Below are 25417 nucleotides of genomic sequence, written 5' to 3' on the forward strand. Positions count from 1 at the left end.
AAAAATACCAGGTCGCCCATATACTTTCTGTAGACCTTGTAGTTATTTGGTCTAGTCTGAGTAAAGCTACTAAAACAAAATTAGAAGCAGAACCCCACTGGAAACTAGTGGTGGCTCTGAGGAACAAAAACATTCAACAGAGTTATACCCCAGCCTCATGCTAATTGTCCAGATATACCCTTTTTACATCATATGTTGTCCATACATCCCCGAGGTAACCAGCCAAGGCTGCTGTGAGTTTCGTGCTACAATGTGTAAATTTATATCGATGTAATTATGTTGTCACTTCAAACCATGATATTAATGCCTTCCATTTGTTGAATACTGCCAAAACAAGCAGCAAAGTGAGAATGCTTTGACAAGTCCTTTTTTTCAGTGGGTGTCACGGGTTATTTGTCAGCAGTGTTTCAGGAAACTTTAGATGAGGGACATACTCTGAAAGTGATATTTAGAATCGAGCCCACTATAAAAATGCCTCTATGCAACAATAGCCTCCAGTCTTACCAACCTTAAACAACAAAGTCACTGACCTAACCTCAAAGTCTTTACCAAAATTCCTGGAGCTCCGAAGACTTCAGCACTTTCCTAAGAAATGTCCTGCTGTTTTAATTGATGGAACAATGAGCGGCAGCCAGGGCATCCGTCGTCATCATTTTTAAACAGGTTCAACTTTAAACATCTCTGTGTAGAAAAAAAGCTAAGCTACTGGCTTCAGGCCACAGCTGCATCAAGGCTGACTGAACTCTAAAAGAACAAAATACAAGAACAAAGCCAGGTCGCAGGAAAGTTAAGTGAGGAAAGCAAGGACTTCAAAAACGATGCTCGAGCTGGACGTAGACCATGAACATGTGGGCGCTTTGAAATGCTGTATTCACCCTGCTGGAAACCTGTTATTATACAAGCTTGCTGCTAGCGTCATTAAAAAATTATGACATGTTTGTTTGCTTGAGTAGTTCTGGCCCCAGTATTGCAGTTTGAGGACAGCTCTGAGGGGATTGTGTTTTTTTCAGCTATTAACAACATTTCTCTAAAAATCTCCAACTGTACTTTCTAAAATCAGTTTGGCAATACTGTAGAGTGACTGAAGCCACATGTGTTTTGGTTTAGAATCATTACATGACCAAATTATTGCAGATAGTCCCTATGGGGGACAAGGTCTTAAATAGTGCTATGTATTCTACTACAATAAATCAGTATGAAGCAGAGATAATGCAATAGGAATGCAGAACAATAGCAGTATAATACAGCAGTATAACAACCCATATTGCAATAGTACTAATGTGCTCTGAAGTAGCTGTCTTCACAGGTCTACCCGGACCCGTGGACCCGAGACCCGACCAATACAGAACGGGTTTTCTGGTTTTCTTTCTCATGCAACACTGGGGTGGGATCAGATTGGATTTTGTTTACTCAGTAACACACAAACTGTCGATTAGTATTAAAGAGGCTCTCTTTGGTACTAAAATTCATTGCTTATAATTCCTGTTGCGTGGATTGGCTTCCCCCAGTAGCACATGACATGGCTTGCAGAGAGCAGCAGCAGACACCTGACCCATATCAAAGGGCTTTCTTTTAGACCATTCTTAAAAAGTCGAAGTAATGAATTTGTTTATGAAGAAAGAAAAACAAATTCCATGAACAAAAGCTCACAGAAAAATGCGCTGTGGAAATCATTTGTTGTTACTGTGGACAAAGAAAGAAAAACACAAATTTTACATCTCAATTCCATTTGCTCTTGTGTTAAGTTTGTAATAAAATCAAACATTTACGAGATTGTACCTCAGTTCATTTTATTTTCAGATCATGTTTTTATCTTATTATCTTTTACAGAAACATGTTATATATTTAATTTCAGTGTCCTCTGTGTAGGTTCCTGGTGGAATAAACACTGTCTGTAGTTCGGCCAGATTTCCAGGTTGACTGGGAAAAAAACACTGCTTAATACTGTACTCTAGTAGAGCTCTAGTAGAGTCTCGTCAATGCATATACTAAGCTGGGGAAAGGAAAAGTGTGCCACTGTTTTTTCGGGCCGGGTCGTACCCGGGTCTAATAATAAGAATTTTACATCAGTTCATGGTCGGGTTGGTTAATTTGGACCCGTGAAGACCTCTTCTCTGAAGTACCAAGGTTTTGTGTCAGGACCAAGCTATGGATATCACCACATAATTCTGTTACTCTGTCTGTACTTTGGGTATGCTTTTGGCGTCAATGAAATCTGTTTTTAATGCAGTTTATCGGTACTATTAGAGGTCTGGTTCTGTATAACCTGCGTCCTGACTCACCTCATTCCATGCCCATTTAAGAATACTTTATTACTGTGCTTGCATGTTACACCATATCGATACATACATGACACCTCATGCTGCGCCAGTCTTTTCATTACTCACAGCAGACGTCTTTCAAAGAGCTTCAAGTGGAGTGGAGTACATTACAGCAGCTGCTTATCTGACAACCTTTTACTTTTCTTAAAGAGCCATAGAGTCCTGTTTCACACTCTATAACTGAATTCTTTAAGAAGCTTTGAGATAAGAATTCTGAGTCATGCAAATGAATGCATTCCATTAAAATGTGCTTACTAGACTGGATATCATCTGTACAGAACATCCAGCTGCTCACATGGCAACAAGTGATAAAAGTGCCATCGACAATACCTTCAGTTAACACAAATAGTCATTAGCTAACCAAATTCAAGGGTTTAACTTGTTAAGCCTCTGCTGTTAAATTTTAAATAGGGAGCAACCATCATGATCTCCTAACTAGCATCAGTTACTGGATTTCTGAAGGTGTTTCAATGTTATGTACAATACGTATTATATTTTATCATTTCTTGCTCGTGCTTTCTGTATATATTGATACTGCAGCTGCTTTCTACTGAGACTGTTGAACACAGATTTTTTTCATGGCTTGAAAGAAATGGCATCGGGTGCTAGGAACGAATGACTGGGTTAATGTGCTGACAGGCAATTTTTTCATCTAACTCTCTTGACATCTGTAGTTGGTTGGAAATGCTTTCTGTTGACGTCATGTGATTTCATTACACTATTTTCCTGGCTCCTTGTGGTTATCTTTTTCAGTTTCAATGTAGACTGGGGGGGGGTCTAGCATGCCTGTTGCAATACAGTGCTGATGTCAGTCTGATACCTTCCTACTGCACACTCTTTTCCACATAAAAACAAAACGGTCATGACAGCACTTTGTTCCACTGTCAACTAAATATCCCACCATTGACAAGTACCACAGTTATAACTGTGGCTGTCACTGTGAGAAACTATTGCTGGAAACTATTTTAGGAAATATGAAGAACCCCAACCCCAGGTTAAAGTGGGACCCTCAGCGGAGAAAGCAAACCTTCACTGGCTGTGAAGCGTTCCGACCAGAAATTCTTGCATTTTAATATCTGCTTTTGAATGCCGAAGGCTGCAACTGAAAAAATCCTACTGTTTTTTATGTCTGAAAGGCTGCCTTTGTCTGCAGACTCTCCTCCTCCTCACACTGTACTTGATGAAGTGAACAGACTGTCTTTATCGTCATATGAAAAGAAAAAAACACCAATGCCAATCACCTACATTAACCCTACTTGTTATACAGTCTATCCAGTCAGCTGTGGCATGGGTTCTAAAGATTGACAACATTTAGCTTCTTGAACTCTCTCGTATATGACTGTCTAGCTTGGTAAAAACAGGAGCAGATAGGACTGAAGCAGATAGAATTGCCCCAATCAGTGCACATGTATTTCAAATGTAGTATTCTCCTTCGCTGTGGCACACACTGCCCCAAATAGACACAAAAATGGGATTAGGAAAAACAAACTAATTCAACATAAAATGGAGCTTCCATGTCCACAGTTAAAATCCAAGTGGGGCTTCTCACAAGTATCTCCCATTTCACACTAACCTCTCTGCACTCCGCTAGCTTTCTGGATTAATGTGAGTCTAGCATCATTTCAGCTCTCGCACCCCTCTCTCCCCCTGCAAGAACTGTCACGATACATCTGGTCGGCCACACTGGGCAACAAAGAAGGTGATCAATCTATCCTGGTGTTGCCTTCCCCATTTCAATTACATCTTTCAGTCTTGTCTGGTTAAAAAAAAAGGTTACATAGTACCCGTGAAATCCCAGTGGTGCAGAATGGCTTTGGTAATTCCCTAAGCTGTGGAGACGGCACTGGGCTGACACACGATGGCATGTGATCTGGGGTTCACAGCTTGGCAGGAGGTCTGTTCCCCACTGTATAGTAATCATGTTGGAAACCTAAGCTGCCTTATCTAATTCAATGAGAGATACCTATCTCACATCAACAGACAATAGTAGACTACGGCCTTTTAATTTATTGTGTCTGCATGCTGTAATATGATCAAGAAATATATTACCCCCAGGTATTCAGTGTCTTATCTTCAATCCATAGTGAGGGTTGCTCTTGCTTGTAAGTTAATATGTACGGATGACCGGTTTCTTGTGAGCAATGTAGGTAGTCATTTTATGTTTCATTCTATTAGTAGCTTTTGCCATCACCCCTCCTTGAGACATAGCTTGTGTCTGTAATCGAATTGATTGTTTCCCACAACTAAAATGCATTGTGGAATATTTGTGAATAGCACTTGAACTGGGCTCGGAATAATGATGGGGATCAGGCACTACATTATTGTTTGAGTCAATCCACAGGAAAATACAGTTTTTGCTTCACTTTCAGCCAAACCGTTTCGATTCACACAAGGAAATGCAGTATGAGTCAAAGCAATATAGATTCTATTATGCTCTTGTGTGTATCCTTTCACAGATTTATGGAGTCCACATGGCATTCTAATTTCTTCAGTCTAAGGGTTTGTTGATAAATCACACATATGTTAACTTCTAAATTATTTCATCGACATGGTAGTACTATGGGCTCCCTCCTTCATTTTTGTCTTGGTAGTTCATACTTGTATACTACCAATGCAGTTCAGAAAGCAGACACTTTATTGGATGAAGTGGGATATCGTGTCCGCCCGCTTAAGCACAAAGGAAACCCACAGTGTGAGAAAGGTCAGTTTTCCCAGTCTTGTTCTATTTCCAAATCTTCATGTTGATCTTCGCTCTAAGCAAAGGGTGGGAAGAGCTTCCCAGCTATTGAACCAGTCCCCAAAGTCAAGTGGGATCCGGCGTCCATTCATTCAGTCACTTCAGGCTCAGTTGTGTTGGGTTTTTACTTTCTAAAACATATTCGTAATCTATCTGGAGTGAGAATGGCATTAGCCTAGTTCCTATTGGTTGATAAAATGAATATGTACGGATGACCCTCCTCAGTTCCTATTGGATGATTGACATCATGACGATGTCAGAATGGCTGTGACTTCTGGATTCTTTAGAATCTGATATTGCCTGATGCAGCCATCTGGACTGGTGGAACTGATTCAGCTCCATACCTGGGTGACTGCAAGCTGTGTGTTTTAGGTATGATTTATTGTTCCAGGAGAAAGCATAACCAATTCATTGCCTGGGTGCAGCAGGCGCATGTCTGGAGCAGCAACTGCTGCCTTTGCCTATAGTCTGGATAACATCTGTACAGAATATCCAGCTGCTCAGGTGGAAATAGGTGACAAAAGTGCCATCGATAATACCTTTAGTTAACACAAACAGTCATCAAGTGCCAATAGACCCCCTAATAATAACAACTAAGAACACGTGTTGTGTCCTCTTGAGATCTCCGGTGCTGTGAATGCATTGTTTAAAGCAAAAAACAAGTGTAAGGTACTTTGATCTCAAGGGTGTATAATGAATCCTCTCTATTTAGGCCAGTCAGGGGACCAACTCAATGTGCCCTAAATGATGGGTGCTTGAAACTTCTTGCAACTATAGAAATTTATTAACACAGATTTATTTACAAAAGTTGATATTCAATAGAAATGAACTACTTGGATATGGTAAAAGGAAAAAGGTTAAAAGACTACCATTAATAATTACTTATTTTAAATTATTACCCAACATTTCAAAAATAGTTTGGAAGCATTTACACATACTTCGGAATTCAGAGAAAATGGAAAAAAATCTTTCCGAAAGCGCCGAGCATGGCTTTTAGAAAGGATGCAAATGTAGCTGACATTTTGGTACATGGTAGACAAACGGATCGGCGACACTTTACAGGACATTAAAACCTGTAAGAGCACAGGTAAGGTATGCAAATATATTCGTAAAGATAACATTGAAATCACAAATAGAGAAAAAAAAAAACTCAAGCTTAAAAAATCCCTCATGCAAAACTAGCAACCTTGTTTATGGCATATTTTGCCAAAAATGTAATAAAATTAAATATGTAGGAGAAAGAGGTACAACATTATATAAACACATACAGAATCACCTGTCAAACACAAGAAACACAAAGGTAAATGAACCAGTGACTCAGCACTTTACAAAGAACAAGCATAATATGAATGACCTCAAATTCATAGTTTTGGAAAAATTAAATTAGACAATGTACAATATAGAAGACAAAGAAAATTAGTGGATAAATAAACTCAGTATCATGATGCCTAAAGATTTAAAAAGAAAGGAATAGTAGATCGTTACATCATCAACTACAGTATGTGGTGAATGACATCACAATCACATTCATAGATTTAAATAGAAATAAATGAGTGCAGCTCCATGACATCCAAAGCCTGTAAGTACCTCTACTCTTTGTTTTCAAAACACACTCCCTTGGCAAAGCCATGTTAAACACCAAAACGCTGGGGAGTTTACACACATGCATGCATGCATACACATACACACACACACACACATATATACATATACATACATACGTATCTATTATACACAGAGAGAGAGAGAGAGAGAGAGAGAGAGAGAGAGAGAGAGAGAGAGAGAGAGAGAGAGAGAGAGAGAGAAGGGGACCTTCCATGGTAGAAATGCTCAGAACACAGAATGTTTTGTTCAACAGGGAAATACCTAGAACAGTTTCATTTTTAAGGTGGTACAGTTCGTTGTCATGGTCAGACGCAAAACAGGTCGGTACACAAAGGAGTTTTTCATACAAGCAGAAGTCAATAATTCTTCATCAATACCTAGAAAATAGACTTATACAAAGGTGTTTACAGTATCTGGAGCTTAGAAGTATGGAAAATGCACAGAGAATGTGTTTTTCACTTTATATATTCACACAGATAACAAGCTGCAAGTGCTAAGCATTATTAACTGACTGTTGAGCAGCATCTGCTCTGTAGCCCATTGCATCTTGGGAAATGTAGTTTTATGAATTTCCTCCATAAAACCAGGTGGACTACATCTCCTTGTAACCCATAACCACATACATATTTCATAATGGATGAATTGTAGCTCTGACATAGTGACCATCCAGGACTTTACCTCACACTTTACCATAATATACATATATACTCTTGTGTGTGTGTGTGTGTGTTGTGTGTTCACTGAGACTGGTTGTGTGTTTACATATATATATAATATTATATATATATATATATATATATATAATATAACTATCTTTACAGTAGAGATGACTATTGAACAGACATGTTATACAGTATACCTTTGTTGTGTTCACCTTATAACAAGAATGCTAGTGTTATGGCATTATGGGAGCACTTTAAATTGTAAATGTGTTCTTGTTACTTCATTTTTTCCCCTTTCTCTTGACGGTTCCCTTCACAAACCAGTCATCTAATAATCTCTCAGGCATTTTCTTTCTATTTGATCCCAGAGCCTAAGCATAAATGATGCATGCTACTAAAATACAGCACTTTCCTATAACAGACCAAGCCTCTATTTACAATCCCTTCCAAGAATATAGCAAACTGTTATGCACATATATTTAGCATGTATTTAGATAAGCACTCCCACCCATAGTCATATTATTGTAATATTTAGAAATCAAACTAAATAGAAGACTTGCACAAACAGATTTGTTTACATCATAGTTTTCAAGAAATTCCCATGCTTTTGGCCCTGTTCTCATATCAGACAGTGAGGATAGCATCCAATAAGCTTCATCTCTAATTAAGATTTGGCATCTTTTAGTGCATAATTCAGTTTGAAGCACTTCAGAGATAAAAAGAAATAATTCCCAGAGTATGAAATCAACTTCAGTCAAGACACAGTTCACTGCACTAAACACTGCTGTAGCCTCACTGAAATCCAAATAGTTCTCAGCTTCATCTGTTCAAAACCAACTTCTCATAATTCAGAAAACACTTCAGTTTAAGATTGCCTTACCTTTAGTTAACAGAAATAGTTATTTGAATGCCAATAGCCCCTCAGATAATAACCAGTGAGAAACGTATCTGTATTTCCACTGACACATTACAGCAATAAAACACCAGTAATTACAAACTAACTGTTTGTAACAAAAAAACCCTCCCTACATCCCTTTGACCTAGTTACTGATCATCATTAGATAGGTAGAGATTCTTCAGCCATGTTAAGACAACCGATTCAACTGCTGAATACCACAATGCCATTAGGGTATTATTGGACTTGTACTAGAGTTAATTCAATTGTAATTCAGCTTTCAGTTAATCACACGAAACTCATGTAACTGCTGATTAACTGAAGCTGAGCCACACCATGCTGGCTCTTGCACTGCATTTTGTGCTGCTGTCACTACATACTGTTGTTATTTTCTAAATGTATTGCATGTTTAGAAGCAGTAGTGTGTTTAACATGGCCTGCAAAATTTGGCAGGCATGTCGCAGCCACCTAAGTGTTGAGAAAACTCACTCTTTCGGGGGGTTGAGATCATCGGGCCGGGTCTCGAAGAATCGCAGCACGTACTCGCTCTGGGAGATGAGGGGTGGGAGCCGCACCAGTGACTGTGAAACAGGACGAAGCAAAAGACTGAGGAAATGGAGGATGCAATGCAACAAGCAGGCATGCTGCAGGAACTGCTCAACCCTGAGCACTTTAACAACAAGAATTAGGAGAGGAACACAAATAATGCAGAAGCTAATTAAACACAGCCCTTGAAAAAAAAAGTACATAACAGCCTTTTTTCTGCTCTCTGTTCAAGCATATTTATCTTGCGTGAGGACGTGTCATTAACAGTGAAAAGACTTCCCTCTTCATAGGAAAGGGGGGTCGATCAAGGACAACCTCAAGGAAGGGAAGACAGAGCCTGATACGCGGACAGCAAGAGGAAAACAGATGGTGGAAGATAGCACAGGAGCACACATTCAGTCATCACTCTTATATTAAGTAAACATGCACTTTCGTTATGCAACACTACCGGAAAGCAAGGCATCTAAAAAGAGATTGATCCACCCTAGTGTAGCACCAGATAACAATGAAAATACATGCTTGCTACAACATGTGTTTCTTTCAAAAGTGCACTTTTGAGACCTATAAAGGGAATGCAAGTGTCCGGCAGGTAAGACTGAATAGTCATGTGATGAAAGTCTGTGCATTGTCTGCCTGACAGCCGCTACAGTGTAGACAGCAGACTTCCAAGTCACAAGGTCACATTCAAGTTGGCATGTTACTATGGGCAGGATGTACAAGCTGAATGATATTTTCTTTCTTACCCTACAGTATTCATCAATCGGCTTCAGCCTCTTTATGGCAACATCTCTGACGTGGCTTCGCCGGAACAGGATTTTACCTGCCAGGAAAAGAAAACGACACTCAGGGGCCGGTCAGACACAGCATGGGATGAAGACCCCAGACACTGAGACAGGGAAATCCTGCAGATTCTGCACATGTGTTTAACCCAGCTGTATATGCAAAATAAGTCACCATGCATATTAAATACATTGCAAACCAGTTACTGTATGTGCTGAATGAATTAGCAGCCATGCTTTTAAGAATACATTTATGTACTGGTTTAACTTAGATAACAGGGTTTGTTCTTTTCCTTATTCCTAGTTGTGGTAGCAGTCTTTGAAAGGGTTTGAAAATATATATACACACACTTTCCTTATGTGTGTGTGTGTGTGTGTGTGTGTGTGTGTGTGTATATATATATATATATATATATATATATATATATATATATATATATATATGTTCAGTGTTTACTGTTGAAAATTAATTATTCTCCTTTTATCTACAGCATGTTTGTTTTGCCATTCAGAAATCAATATGTAAACATTGCACTGAAACATGATCCCACGTTTTAGAAGTCAGTGGTACAGCAAACAGAGCAGGTAACTGCATAGAGGACCTGCTGCTAAAATGGTATCTGCTCAAACCATCATACAGGCACCAGTAAAGATAAGCAGCTTCTCCTTCCCAAAACACCACTTCAGAGAGTACTAAAAAACACAAGCTGAAACTTTCCTTATTAAAGCTGGCATAACTAGCTTTTATAGGAGATAAAAATGAATTATGTAGAAATAATTTACTCAGGAGGATAATGTAGGATTGTACTTGCAGTTCTGTGTACATACAGCTGAAATGTGCACTGTGAAATGTGTTCTACCTGCCACTAGGTGACACTAAAGTGTTCTATGAGGTCTCCTTTTGTGTGCTGAATGGAATAAAGGAGGGCAATGCACAGCACAGTATTGCTTTTACATATGGACAGGGTAGACTAAGAATGGTGCAACACAACCTCACCCCCTATTACAACAGCTCAGCCCTCATTAGACGAGGTGATCAGTGTTACAGTGATCAAACATTTCCAGACATGGGTGTGTGGATAGATCCTGCTTAATCATGAAGTGAACACATGGTCTTCCACACCCTCTATAAACACACGTAATATACAGCATGCATATCTCTCTACCTGTGAGTTTCTAACAATCTTAGAGGTAGATTCCAATCCAAGTATACTTACATGTATGGCTGCTGATAACTAATCAAATATTCCTTGTGATTGTGATGCAGCACAGTCCATACATATTGGCTTATGTTTACCTCACAAGGGTGAGGCATTACTCACAGCAGTTTTCGTTACTATATTAAAAACTGAACTCCTGCAAGGCTGCTTGGAATGTATTTTTTCAGCACTAATGATGAACAGTACATAAGTTTAAATGGGATGTCTGCATCTTTATGTCGAGACACAGCTAGCACACTAATGCTGCTGTTTTCCCATGCTTGTACTCAGGGGTTCATTTGCAAACACACAGGTTCCAGATCTTATCATTAAGGAAGAGGGACAGCCTTTTTGTTTCTAGATCTAGTGTGCTGATCTTGATTTGCAGTAGCTTCCACATATGCTTCAAGTTCTCATCTGCCTGTTGGTTTCCTGCTTTATTATCTGGTGTCAGTAGCTGCATGCCAATCTTTGCCTAGCCATGTTTTAACATAATCTTCTGATGTGAACTGTACCAGTGGTATGCTGACTAATCTGATGAACAGGAGCATCAACCGGCAGGGTTTTTCTTGTTATTGTTGTTGTTTTTTGGAGTTTCGTCATTTCGTCAAAACATTGATATTGCATTCTAAAAAATATCGTTACTGTACCAGTGGTATGCTGACTAATCTGATGAACAGGAGCATCAACCGGCAGGGTTTTTCTTGTTATTGTTGTTGTTTTTTGGAGTTTCGTCATTTCGTCAGAACACTTTTGTCATTCAATTCATGGAACAGGAAACCTTTTTTTTATTGAACATGTTATGTATATAGAGTTCTGTTTAGCAACAATATTTATATATATATATATATTAGATAGATATACTTTACCATGCTGTATTACACTTTGCTATTCTTTTACTGTGGTAAACTTTTATATGGGGTATTTCTCAGAGAAAAAGTGCAGTCAAGAGATAAACAGTCAACTTAGTCAACTGTTATGATAACTTCAAATACTTGCGGCCCATTTTTAAGAACCACAGATCACTGAATCATAATATTCAGGTAACCAATTCAATATAATAGTGTGCCAGACTGACTTCAACCCCTGCTGTACAACAGCAGCTCTACCTCTTGCTTGACAGCACACAGCTGTTGGAAGCTGTGTATATGGGTTTTTCTGGACTCCTCAGAGGTCACTACTGTAGTTCGCTTTGTCAGCCAAGTTGCTATCTGGGGACTGATAAGGAGGTTGAAGGAAGAACATAGAAGGAATGTCAGGTCTGATCCTGTCTGCATGGGAGGGTTTTTTTAAAATTTATTTTACAAAATTTAAAGAGAGGAGGAGGTTTTTTAGTCTAGATTCACTACAGAGGACGGCTTCAAACATATCCAGCTTCTTGTTTATTTTATCAAACAATTATCCAGAAAAGCCCAAATGAGAATTAACTCCTCGAGTGCTGAAAAGAGTACTTATAAAAGCAATAGAATCTGTGGTGTCCCTTATCCCTTTCAAGTACAGATTTAAATGTACTTAACAATGCAAAACATACAGAATAAACAAAGGCGAAGGATTTTACAGTGTATGATGAAAATAGAGACTGCATATAAAATCAAACTGCTGGTTCCACAGACATCGACTGGTACTAATCTTAGGCTATCTCACCTAAAATAACATTAAGGAGTCCAAAATGAGAGCTAATCAGGGTCTGTGAAACCAGCCATATATTATGCTAAACTTTAATGTGGTCCAGCACTGTCATGCTCTCAAGAAATCTTATCCTACAATAACACAATGCACCAGGTTGTGTGGTGTGGACACCTGTTTTATCAACCAAGGCTTTTAAAAAAATCAAGAAAGAAATTCTACCTCTCATTAGTATAGCACTGTTCACTGAAGACCTATTTGTTTTCGCTTCCCCTTCATTTCATTGGTTACATTGATAGTTTTCTGTCAAATCCTTGGTCACTGCACCTTTGAGGGAGTTCAGAAACAATCCAAAGCCCTTGGCAATTGAAGAATTGAAGCACACTGGCAGGCACTATATGTGCATGAAGCCACAGTTGCTGCTACATTTCACTTTTTGCGCAGTGGTGGTTTGAGGAATTCCAAGTCAGGAAAGGGTGTACAACCCTGAAAACTGCATACAAAAAGTTCAGGCTAAAATCAGATCACAATATTTGCTGTAAACAGTGGCAAACAAATGAGGTGCCCTAAAAATAGTTCTATTGATGCCTGTTTTGGAGTCATATGAGGGGTGAGGGCGGGGGGGTTGAGTGAGTGCCTTCGGAAGCAGCAACAAACAGGCCCTCTGGCTGTAGGGTATGTTACACGGTGAATGATCTGTCTTTATGCAGACTGAGGCTGGAGTGGCAAGCCAGAGAGTGTCTATGATGCTGGATAATGACGAGAGTCACAAGGGAACAGCTGCAGTTAAAGTGCAGTAAAAACAGACAAGCACCAGCAGAGTGTATGTACAGGGCTCAAGTACAGTAGCTGCAGTGTGGCAGCTCTGTACATTTAAAATCACTACAGAGCAAACATTCTAATTGCACTTTATTACTCCGTCAGTATTATTCTGTTGGTAACAATTCACTACACTTTCAGTGCAAAGAGTTTGCAATAGGAACGTATCATAAATAAAGTGATGTATTATATATATTTAGCGGGAGTTGCCGTCCTTTCTCTTCGGCGGCGGCAACATCTAAGAAGAGTTTTTTATATATGTATATAAGTAAATATGGACTGGAGAGGAGGCGTACAGTGGGAAACAATGGTCCCCCAAATGAAGATATAAGTCCCCTGGAGGTAACCATAGTTCGTAACGAGGGGTTTAGTTTCCCACTATGAGCCGAGGTCTGCAATCCAGATTTGTTTTATGAATCAGTCAAGAAAGTCATGTTTTTGAAGTCCATAGAGCATACACATTATAGAACTGTCTGTCTGACTTTCTCACTGCGGCATAGAATTTTCAGAGGAGTCCCTTGAGTTTGTAAAGGTCGTACTTACTTATTTATTTACCATTGAGTTGGATTTGTTTGAATTTTAGGAAGTCAGAAAACACTGAAAGCAAAGTTTTTATGATGATTTTAATGTTTACAGCATCTTTGTTGTGTAGGACATTACAAGGAAGCAGGACAAAAAACTACTGACTGCAAGTATTGTCACAGGGGCAATTGTTTAATATATTTTTGATGAGGTTTTAACCAATCACATGCCAGAATTGCTAAGGACTGATTTTATATATATATATATATATATATATATACACACACACACACACACACACACACACACACACACACACACACACACACACACACACACACACACACACACACACACACACACACACACACACACACACACACACACACACACACACACGAGTGTGATGTCTAAAAAATGCACAGAAATGATCAAAGGCACTGAAATACACATTTGTACAAGCGTGCACACAGCATATGATACATTTCCTGCACATTCAAATTCAGCGGCCTTCAATGGCCACATATGGCTTCTGTCAAACAACCAAGAAACCCAGGGTGCTTATTTCTGGTGTTGACTCACAGGTAGACTATTTCTAAAGATCCGTAATCACCCTTACTGAATCACAGCCTGTATTTAGACAGATTGGTGTAGCTAGGAGACAGTCTTCTATACACGCAAGGTGACCCACCCTAATGACAAGTCCAATCCAAACCCAACTGCACTGGCACTGTATCTGAGCTTAAACAAGAAAAGACTGCAATTGCAAATTACAAAAGATGATGCATGTGGCAGCCTAACCTTCAGGTCAAAACATCTCTGTTTGTGGTAGAATTGCCCTTAATTGTTACATTATGCATCATTGTTATACTTCTTAATCACTGGGTACAGACAACCATTTGAGATGGATCCAAGGTTTACATTTTCAGAAGCTCTCAGCTACCTTGTAACCTACAGTTAAAAATTGGACAGAATATGCAGATAACTTTAACCTGCACAGATAGTACTCTGACATTTCAAAAGCATTAATGTACTTTTAATTTACTTTGCCTATTTACCTGCCCACTGCATGTTTGTTGCACACTCTTTGAGAGCTTGTAAAACGGTGACTAAGAAAAGCATACTCAAATATTAGAGGAATACTATCTGAATTTCTTTCATTTTGATAAAGGGATTCAGGTGACTGAAGAAACTCACCTGGCAGAAAAGGAATAATTCGCTGCTTCGGGTCCTTCTGACCTCCCTCAATCGGAAATTTATCCAGGATCTGCATCTGTGGTTGAGAGAAAAACAAACTGAATACATGATGGTAGATAAGAGGTACTGGGGGATTGTCACTGATGCTTTTGACTTTCCTGGATCTGAGCCCATGACTTTATTAGCCTGAACATTGCATCTTACTGAATCTTTGTATCTAACCGGGGAACTTCAAATCCCAACAGCCCTAAGGAAATCTGCACGAAGCAGACAGCAGATATTCTCAAATGAACATACACTCTTTCAAGAGTTCGGTCATGATCAAACAAACCTCAGTTAACCCACAATTCAAGATAGCTGAAGTACAAATGAGAAAATGACAGCCAAGAATTACTCCATAAACAAGAGAACCGTGGTGTGTACTTTTAACATTCATTCCCAATGCTCGTATAAAAACAGACATGAACTGATGTTGACCGCTCTTGGCTGCAGCCAGGAGCCCAGTGATACAGATGAGAACACCACTGAGAAGCTCATGAAGTATAATTGCTGTCTTTCAAAACTATACAGTATACACAATGAAAATACTATGATCAAAAAGAACACTTGGTAGAACTATACTGTATTATAATACTGTACTATAGCTGTACTTTTCAAAATTTCAATTTGATTTTGCTTCAGTTCTTTTTTCTGTAACAGCTTTACATCTTTTTAAAGTCAAATAAAAATAAATTCTTAACAATGGACTTTAACATATGCATTGGATAAAGAGAGAGGGGGAGTACCATATCACGCCCCTTCCATCAAATAAACTCAAATAACGAGCACCATTAATAATCAAAAATAACAAATCACACCCACTCTGCAAGACATGGAACTAATGACCCCTCCTACCTAAACAGTGTTTTCTTTACTTGAACCATCCTAAAAATCATTTGGACAGGCCAGAGAAAATAAACTTGAATGGCAGCATCCTCTGTTTAAACACAAGTTCAGCACTTTGCTCCAGATGTGGTCTCAAAACTGCTGAAGGCGGCACCGTGGCCAGAACATCTGGAAGTGAGAGAGTGGGGGAGCTCCAGTAACCACAGCAGGCTGGGGAATCAGGTGAAAAAACAGTGTGTGCAGCCCGTCCTGTCTGGGACACAGTGCTCCACGTCTTCCTTTGTGCTGGAGTCCTCATCTGAGGTCCTGTCTTTTTCATTCCATAACAATGAAGATGGTAGAATAATTCTCTCCATTCTTACCCTCTTTCCATTCTCACAATAAAATATTATAAAATAAAATTGTGTTGTAAATTGTGTCCAAAACTCAAACTCTTAAACAATACACACACAGTCTGTGAATATAGAACAAAATTCCACTCGTCTCAGTAAGATTTTGAAAATACAAATCTGTAATTGGGACTGTTTTATTATCACTGTTACTGGTGTGAAAATACATGTTTAACAATCTCTGGTGGTGGGATTTGTTTCTGAGTTCCCAGCTGGCAGCCTTGCCTTCACAGTTGAGACAGATTCCTGGCACGCTGGGCGTATTCTCATTCATGAGTGATAAGGTAATGTGCACTGGCCAGCCCAGACAGCACTCAACACAACAGGTGCGCAGCCAGGGTCCATCGCCAATGAGCAGGTGGGAGTCCTGAACACATCTCCACACATTTCATTAAGGTTTCTAAGAGTTTTAGAGGCAGGGGTAAGTCACTGAGGTTGTTAGATTTGTGTAGTATAAAATAACTGGGTTCTCGGCTCTGTATTGTTTCAGGAACTTTCATCCTTTCAGTTATACAAAACATGTTGAGTTCATGTTGAGTTTCTCATAAGCAATGATTTGTATTTCTAACATGAGGTATTTTATGCTCTACTTAAAGATTACCAACCATCTTATTTTAATAGTTTACAATTTCAGACAAACTACAAAAATTCAAGCAGTAAACCGTAAGCAGAATTTGTTTTTAAATCCCTACCAGTTTTACAAAAGTGCAATGCTGTGCTTTGTTTTTTCCCTGCACTACTTCAAAACTTTTTGACATTAAAACAATGGAAATATAAAAGGGACATGTACAACAAAAAATGAGTGTGTGTTTTATATTAGTCTAACATTTCATTTGACATAAGACGATTAAGAGGAGGATTGAGATGTCTAGAATGTGACAGCATTCATGAGCAGTTGTATCCTCTACATTCCAACTTTCTGACACTTTCCTGGCTATTGATAATTCCACATAAAGTTAAACCTATTATAACCATAGCCTGCATTACCAGGCACCCTTGACCATTAACTAGTCTGTTTAAGGAATTAGTGTGCTGACACTAACTCCAGTGAAGAAAATGAGAAGAAGGATGAAAATGAGCTTTCAGAACACTAGAGCACAGCAAATAAGAGAGGGGAGTGGACTGGGCTCATTCCCGGGTCACTATTCTCTGAGCTCAGTAACAGGTGCAGTGATGTAGTCATGTCTGTCTCTCACCAGCCAGACACCCAGAGCAATCCCCCAGAAACAACAGCCGCCAAATTAGCCTTAAGAGCTGAAGGCATAGCAGGTTAATCCACAGGCATTACTTGAGGCAGAGCTGGGTATCATTTACTAACTCTCACACCCCTAGAGAACGTCAGTGTGAAACTGTGGACTTTTCTGCACTGGGGAAACCAACACTGCACAGAAAGTTCAACACCCCAACCCACCAAACACTCACAGACACAAACTAAAAACTAATTCATATTGTTACTAATTTAAAAAAATGTTGAACCAAGCGCATTTTAAAACGAAGAGACTTGGATTGGGTATAAAAATGATGTGTTTTTAACAAGAAAAGGTGTACAAAATAGTGACTAATTAATGGTCAACATTAACTTCTCCTCTCTATGGCTATATGTTTCACAGAGGTGAAAAAAGCACAGTGTACTGTGCTGACAGCGTGACTGTCATCCCCACGGTATTACAGCAATAGTATAAATGCTTTAAATGGATCAGTTAGTATTTTTCCTTTTGAATATACAAGCTTAATCAGAGCACATGTGACCAAGGTGAAGAGTATGTATGTCAAGCACCGCACACATACTCCTAATGAAACCCATTTCTACAATTAGCAGGCTCTTGGTAAATATTTCCATATTTTCCATTTGCTGTTCCACAGAAAGCTCAGAGCAGGTGTTCAGACCACAAGCCCACACTGCTCAAGTACTGGTTATTATTAAAAACCCTGGAATGCTTTTCGCATGTGTTTGGTCCTATTAGTGGTGGGTGCGGATGGGAGGGGCATAGTGGTTTACAAGGGTCAACTTAATTTAACTTTCAAACGAAATCCTGCTTTCCATTATAGAAGCACGCACATACCCAATGCTGGCCAATCTGAAAGACCCTGCAATGAGCTCTAGATAAGGTACAAATTACCATTACAGTATTTTACATTTGCAGTATCATTACCTCTTTTAGCACCAATTAACTTTACAGAAAGACTACCCTAGGATAACTTATTAAATAGTTTCAGTGTGTTTACTAAAAAATAAATATAAATGGATGTGATACTGTATCTGTAATAGACCAGTTTACTGGTCTGCTGTTTTGAGGGGTTAACTCCCCTATAATACTAGGGCACTCTGCAGGAAGTATAAACACAATGTTCAGAAGGTGCCTATTATATGTGCATTTAAGGTCTCTAAATCTGATTGTGAATGTACTTAGCCAATAACAAAGCAATGAGAAAACTCTACATTTTATATCTCTCTCTTCATAAAGACTACAAACACCATTAATTAAACTTCGGGATCTGCAATAAATTTAATACAATGTCCATTTGGCACATCATGCTTAAGACCTCACCGATTGGCTGTGACTGACAAGTTGCCAAGAATGTGTATAAGCCAGCACAGCTGTTAATAGATGTGCTATCCAAATCCCAGTCCTAAGCCTGATAACTAAATGAGTGTGGGAGTCATAGAAACAAAAAAAAAAACACATCAAAGGTTAAACAGGTTTTTTGTGGGAGCGAATGTTTAACAAGGACCGTGGGGGTTTATTTATGTTTTGGGCAGTATCGTTTACTCTCTACCCTATCAGAAGTGGACCTTTCTGTCTGTCTTACATCTTGGACAGTGTTTCAACACCTATAGAGCCCACCATAGTGGTTTTTCTTAACTTTTGACCAACATCCACTTCTCAGGCTGGACAGGGAGGGAAGAAGACATAGTGGATTGAGTTTGTATTAAAGACACCCTTGGTGCTTCGGAGAGGCCAAGAATACCCAGCTTGTCATGCACTTCACATTCCTACCATCCTACCACATCCCCCCCAGAAGAACCACAGAGGTTCAGAGGCCTTTTCCCTGGAAATAGTAATACAAGATGACCAGACCCATACAAAGCAGATGCTTCACAATGAAAACACAGGACTCATCTCACACACTGACAGCATGTGCTTTAGTCAGGCTTTGCAGTGCAATTCAGACCTAGCAATAATGTAACACAGGTGTGGGGGAATAGAAGACGGTTTTGTGTCCAATTGTAAGTAAGGCTGAATTGCATATTGCTGTATCCAGCCCTGCCTGTAATGTCATACTTTAGCGGATCTGCATACATGGCTACTGGGAACCCACAGCTGGGAGATTCCCTGCCTGTGCAGCAAATAGGAAAGGGATTCAAGAAAGCAGAGCACCTCTGCTGGCCTATCCCTATTACAAGTTAATCATGGTTAGCCTGCATGTTTACATTATATTCAGTTCTATACTACTCTCCCTGTTTGGAACCCTATGCATGCCTCTTTTTTATATATTGTGCAGATCTGTGCTGCATTTCTTTATTCAAAAAAATGAAATTAAAAAACTGTAACCTAATTCAAAGCAGGGAAGGGTTGATGAATGTGAACACAGAAGACACCTCTTGAATAGGACAGCAATGAGCTGTGACCCTAAATGAACACTGCTTCACTCAACAACAGCATCAATGGGACAAAAACACCACACAGAGCTGAAAAGCTGGCGCAACAGAGAAATATTTTACAGGCCATACATCTTCTGATAACAGAGTTAGTGATTATCGAAACAAACACACTATATTTGCTCAGCATCAGCCATTTATTAACACTTCAAAGCACTAAATGAAAAACTGGGAGAGATGGAGAGGTGGTAAGCACATCTATACATGTATACACACACACACACACACACACACACACACACACACACACACATACATGCTGGTTATGGAGACAGCCCTGTCAATGTATTATGGGTCAATACTTGTATGCAGTGTACATTAAAACAATGACTAATCAGATTCTTAGCAATTGTTAGCAATGGGCTAGAAAGGTAAAACAAGGCAATTTTATCAGTATATCCTCAAATGAGATGACCCACCCACTCCAGCCACGTACTGTTCCAATAAAATAAGCTTTTATCATCACCTAGCCAAGGATGAGGGTATAAAGCATGTCTGCTATTCTGAACCAAGCAGTCTGTTACTCTGAACCAACTAGGAGATTGTGTTCAGAAACAAGTGAGGGATTGTGTTTGAAGTGTGGGTGTGCAAGTCCAGCTTGCACCACTGGCATAAACAGTGAGATATGAATAGCCTGTTATACTCCCAGGGAGCAATGGTACAGTTTTAAAGGTGCAGTGCATTACAGCAGTTAAAAGCAGGAGGTTTATTTGGATGCATAAAGAGCTACTCAAGCAGGCACATCACCCACTCTCATCTAAAATGACAAGTTTAAAAGGTCTATTTGAATCAGATTTTATCACCCAGTAGGAAGGCTTGTCCGTTTCATTTGAAGATAGTATTCTGATGTATAAGAGTATAAAGTGCACAATACAATATGCTACATCTTTTTGGCTTAGGCTTCTGGTAGAAAAAATGTGCTGTTGCCCAACTGTTTTGTACTATTGTGTGATTTTAGCACCAAGATTCTTGTTTTTATTAATACATTTAATAATTGCTCATCCTACTCTTAAAGGCTTAAAATTGGCTTTTAGAGTCCCGCTATATGGACAACTTCTTGACGAAAACCATTTTTATATTACATATATTGAATAATCCAAATTCAAGATCGGTCTGGCTACGGTTTGTGCTCAGTTCAAACGGGACCAGCATGTGAAGTGATTAAGAAGGTAAAGGAAATAAGTCACTGAAGGAAATGTTTGAAGTGGAGTTCAGCTTCTATTAAAACGTCCTTTTATTTGTGTTAGATGCAAGCTGCTGTCACCACAATTGACTAATAGGCCATACTGTTTGGCAATAACTAACCAGCAGTGGTTAGGGAGCACAGGACCCCATTATGCTACAGTATATACACTGCTCAGTTCAGAACAGCAGTCTCCAACGTTTTCCTACATTATTGACTACCAGCTGTTGATGTTCCATAGATTCTAGTCAACTCCTATTTATCCAAATCCCAGCATCTCCATGGATATTATTTGCTCAGAAGGGAATGCATTCAGGTTTGAATCCTGTTCCTGGATATAAGCTTAACCAGCTATAATTTTAAGTTCAGTTTCCCACGTAATATATTTTCATTTTTTCATATTTGTTCTTCAAAAATGGTCATAAGTCATAATATAAAGAGTCATAATATAAAGAGGCAATATAAAGATTAATATATACTGTGACCATTCACTTCTCAGTGGGATGGAACAAGCTGATAGTTTGATATGTGTTAACATGTAATATTTGCTAACAACCTAAAATTTGCAGAAAATATAAAATACAGCTTTTAGCTCCAGACTAACTTCCTTTTATTGTTGACATAATTTATAAATCTAAGTTGTTTTTATTTACGGTTTATTGAGGTGAAATCGAGTTTATTCTGTGAGGCTGCAAGCACTCTATCTGGCAACAAGAGACACAAAACAACCAATGTCAGTGCAAAGAAGGGCTCGTTCTGAGAGCATTGAGCTAATTCCGAGGTTGCCGTCTTGCTCATCTTGAATCTTGAATTCTTTCTTATACATCGGTATTTGCTACCTCTTCTAATAAACAAGACTTCAATGAATTGGTTGTGTCGGAGACCTTCCCTACATTATGAATGGGTAAGTGAGAGTGAACCTATTAAGCTGACCTGAAGGAGCAATCCCTGGTAAGTACAGATGGTCTATATACCTACAATATAAATTATAGTATAGTTATAGAACCATTATACATCAATTACAAAGCCATCCAAAGAAGCTCCTAGTCAACGTTCTTCCATAATCTGCCCTACAAGAGCCCTTGACAGCCTAGGGGTAATAATGCTAGTGATCATTATTTGTAAACTGCATGTGATTGTTTTGAAAGAAAACTAAACTTAAAGGAATTTCATTTAACATGCAAATTCCTTCGCTGGATGGTAACTTTATCCAGAAGCCCCCCAACCTTGTCATAAAAATAAGAACTTTTCCTACATCCTCAAACCATTTTCCATATTCCAACACTGAACACAGGAAGCATATGGATGCTTTTCTCAAACAAGACTGCCTGTAAAGCACATTATTATGATTGAGAAGTCTCATGACAAAGACTGGAGGAGTTGACGTGACCACATAACATAAGGGAATATTTCAATATTATCTTTATGTACTTTGTTCTGTTTGGAGCTTGGGTGTATCAGACAAAAAAACAAAACCTGTGACAGTCTGTTGGTGATTTGAGGGCAGCATGGGCTATATATAGCAGGTCCCGCAAATATGAGTTATGCCAAAGCATGATCCTGTTTAAGTACCCTCACCAGCACATGATTTTAAAAATACTGTCAATGTTCCCTCCAGACTGGAAAGGGACTCACAGATTCCATTGAGATTCCTTAACCCTGCAGGTCTCTAATTAAGAGAAGCTGTACAGCATAACCAGGACTGTGGTCAACCATTCCACCTCAGCTGACCTCATCCAGTCACCAGCAGCTTCGCCATATAAAGAACGGAAACATTTCCTGGGCATGTAGGCCAACTTGTAATGGTATGTAAACAGTGTATCTTTATACTAGGCTATATTTACTACGGATAGCATGTCAGTGACATTCCCACCTTTCCAGTTTTCTGGAGGTCCTGTTTTATTGGGACAAAGCGGTCAAGTGACTAACCACAGAGAATCACAAAGTAAATCTGCAGCCCAGCTGAGATTTTTAGCATCTCCTGGCTCCCAGTCTTCAACTCCAATAACAAGGCCAACTCATGTCATGTTACAGCTAGTCTAAATGCACACGTACACAAATGCATTCCAAGTGTGACAAGAACACGTGTTGTGCAAAGTTAGCCAATCCCACGAGCTAATCCCTAACTAAATTGTTCATATTTAAAACACTTACATCATCTAGCACACATAGCTGGCCTATAGTCAGCACAAACACACATTTACAAAAACAGACGCACACACTTCATGCTTCCCTGCTCTGGAACATGAGAAGCTCTATAATTTCACATTCGAATGCACCTCTCTTCTTGGGGCTTCGCTTCTGTGCACATGAAGGTTAGGCAGAGCATGAACAGAGTACAGTAATCCTGTACTGCTGGAAGATGTGATTTCCAGGAACCAAATGAACATCTCTAGACATGCAAGTGTGGGGGACTGAACTCTCAAGGATGTTAAACACCACAGAATTTCCAAAATCAATAGCGTCTTCTTTAAAATAAATAGGGCTGTTTTAAGCAACCTTGTTAGAAAATCAATTAAGATTGAAAACTATAATATTCTGGGGGTTGGTTGTCATTAATAACTGGCTCTATTTCTCTCCATTACCAGTCAAATCCGGCTACCCCAGTAAGGCATGCTTTAGACTGGAGGATGTGCCCCTCAATTAAAAAGCTGAATTGGTCTCAGGATATTAAAAGGCTATATCTAACTAACTGATTAACAAACACAATTTATATTTTTAAATTGAGGAAATATTTCAACTTCAGAGCCTTACAGGTTTCAGTATCTTTTAAAAAAAAAAAAAAAAAAAAAAAAAAACTGATCTGTGTCGTTTCTGGTGTGACCCTTAGTCATCAATCAGATCCTTCTTAATACTACTTAGTATTTATTTTTTTGTTTAAAAAATGATAGAAACAAAGGAGGTTACACAAACACAAGGGTAGACATCTTACGTATGTGTGTGTCAGTTTGGCACAGTTATTCATTTGTGCCGGTGTCTACCTGTGTGTTTATTTTTCAATATAACGTGGAAACACATTGTAATGTGAAGTCTCCACTAATACATCAGGAGGACACTTAATGTTTCAAAATGCATTACAATTAAGGTATTTTAAAAGGTAGTTTAAATGCTCCTTCTATAGCCCACTCTGACTAATTCCTGCTAAAAATGAAATTCAGGGGAAACCCAGCACAGCACAGAGGAAGCTTCCCTTCCCCAGTTCTACGTCTTTCATATGCTCATCCCACTTTGACTTTGGGAATAATCAGTTACGGAGTGGGACTCTTCTACTGTAGCCGGGCCTCCTTGGTTATCAATGGGAGCTTTCAGAATTCACTTTCCCCGATTGAAACATAATTTCCTGCCGAGCACACTGACGCCATTGATATGCTCTCCCTCGATGAGAACGGTTCACATTTACCAGAATGGCCGGGAGATCCCAGCCCCTCGCTGTCACTCACAAACCCGTTCTCTCACACACACACACACACACACACATGCCCTCCATCAAGGGAAAGAGTGCAAGAAAAGGGCCAGGTATATATTCAGCAAAGGTTCCTTTGTTCATTTGGATTTCTTAAAGAATTGTATTTTTAAGCATTCCTACTGCAGTAACACAAGCAGAGGATCCCTTCCACATTTTATAATACATGAGCCCATTTAAATGCACTGTAGGTCCAGACACCAAATACAATTAAAATGTAAGCATCCATTTAAATAGATGCAATACAATACAGACAGACAGACACTAAAGAGATATTACCTGGAGGTCAAAAAATGTGCTATATCTCCTGTAGATGGCATGGGAGGTTGAATCTGAATATGTCACATTGATGACGTAGACCTGCCAAAGAAAGCAAAGGGAACACCATTATACACTGTACACCACATTGTACAGTTGGGATCAATAGCCCCTTTTTTGGAAATTTGCCCTGTTTTTGGAATTTAGCTTCAGCACTTCCACATACAAGATTCAGCAGTGAAAAGCAATGCATAATGAACAATTGAGAATCACGCTTATTATTCTTGAGCACACTGATGCCTAAAGCAGCCTTGACTACAGAGCATGGCGTCCATATTAACTGTTTGAGCATGCTCTGAACATATTCTTTTTGTGTTGTGCAAGTCCGTTTTTTGCGATACATTTACAACCCCTTACAGTAATCTAAAGACCATTCTGTTAGTGCCCTGGTTATGAAAGCCATTCAAACAGCAGAACATGTGTACATTGAAAGGTATGAACTCTCCAGGGAAGTCAGGATCTTTCAAGTTATACAACCCCATAGAAAAAGCATTAAACAAAAGAAAAGCAGAACACAGTATTTAGGGTTTTTTTTAGGAAATGGAGCCAGCTGTCCAGATTGGAAGTACAGATGAACACTCAGGCTAATGGGTGCACCTTGTAACTCACA

General features: G+C 39.1%; 1 protein-coding gene across 3 annotated transcripts in view; it reads right to left on the reverse strand.

Annotated features, from left to right (window-relative positions):
* The window catches only part of LOC121321720 (SH3 and PX domain-containing protein 2A-like), a 90516-nt gene that overhangs the window by 54237 nt on the left and 10862 nt on the right, over window positions 1-25417 (reverse strand). For all 3 annotated transcript variants that reach the window (XM_041260803.1, XM_041260804.1, XM_041260802.1), the window contains exons 2-5: window positions 24769-24849; window positions 14909-14984; window positions 9510-9586; window positions 8710-8801 (exon numbers count right to left, since the gene is read on the reverse strand). In XM_041260803.1, the coding sequence (XP_041116737.1) occupies window positions 8710-8801; window positions 9510-9586; window positions 14909-14984; window positions 24769-24849 (326 nt within the window). The remainder of the gene's footprint in view (window positions 1-8709; window positions 8802-9509; window positions 9587-14908; window positions 14985-24768; window positions 24850-25417) is intronic.

This window comes from Polyodon spathula, chromosome 10 (genome assembly GCF_017654505.1).
Source record: "Polyodon spathula isolate WHYD16114869_AA chromosome 10, ASM1765450v1, whole genome shotgun sequence".
Taxonomy (NCBI): Eukaryota; Metazoa; Chordata; class Actinopteri; order Acipenseriformes; family Polyodontidae; genus Polyodon; species Polyodon spathula.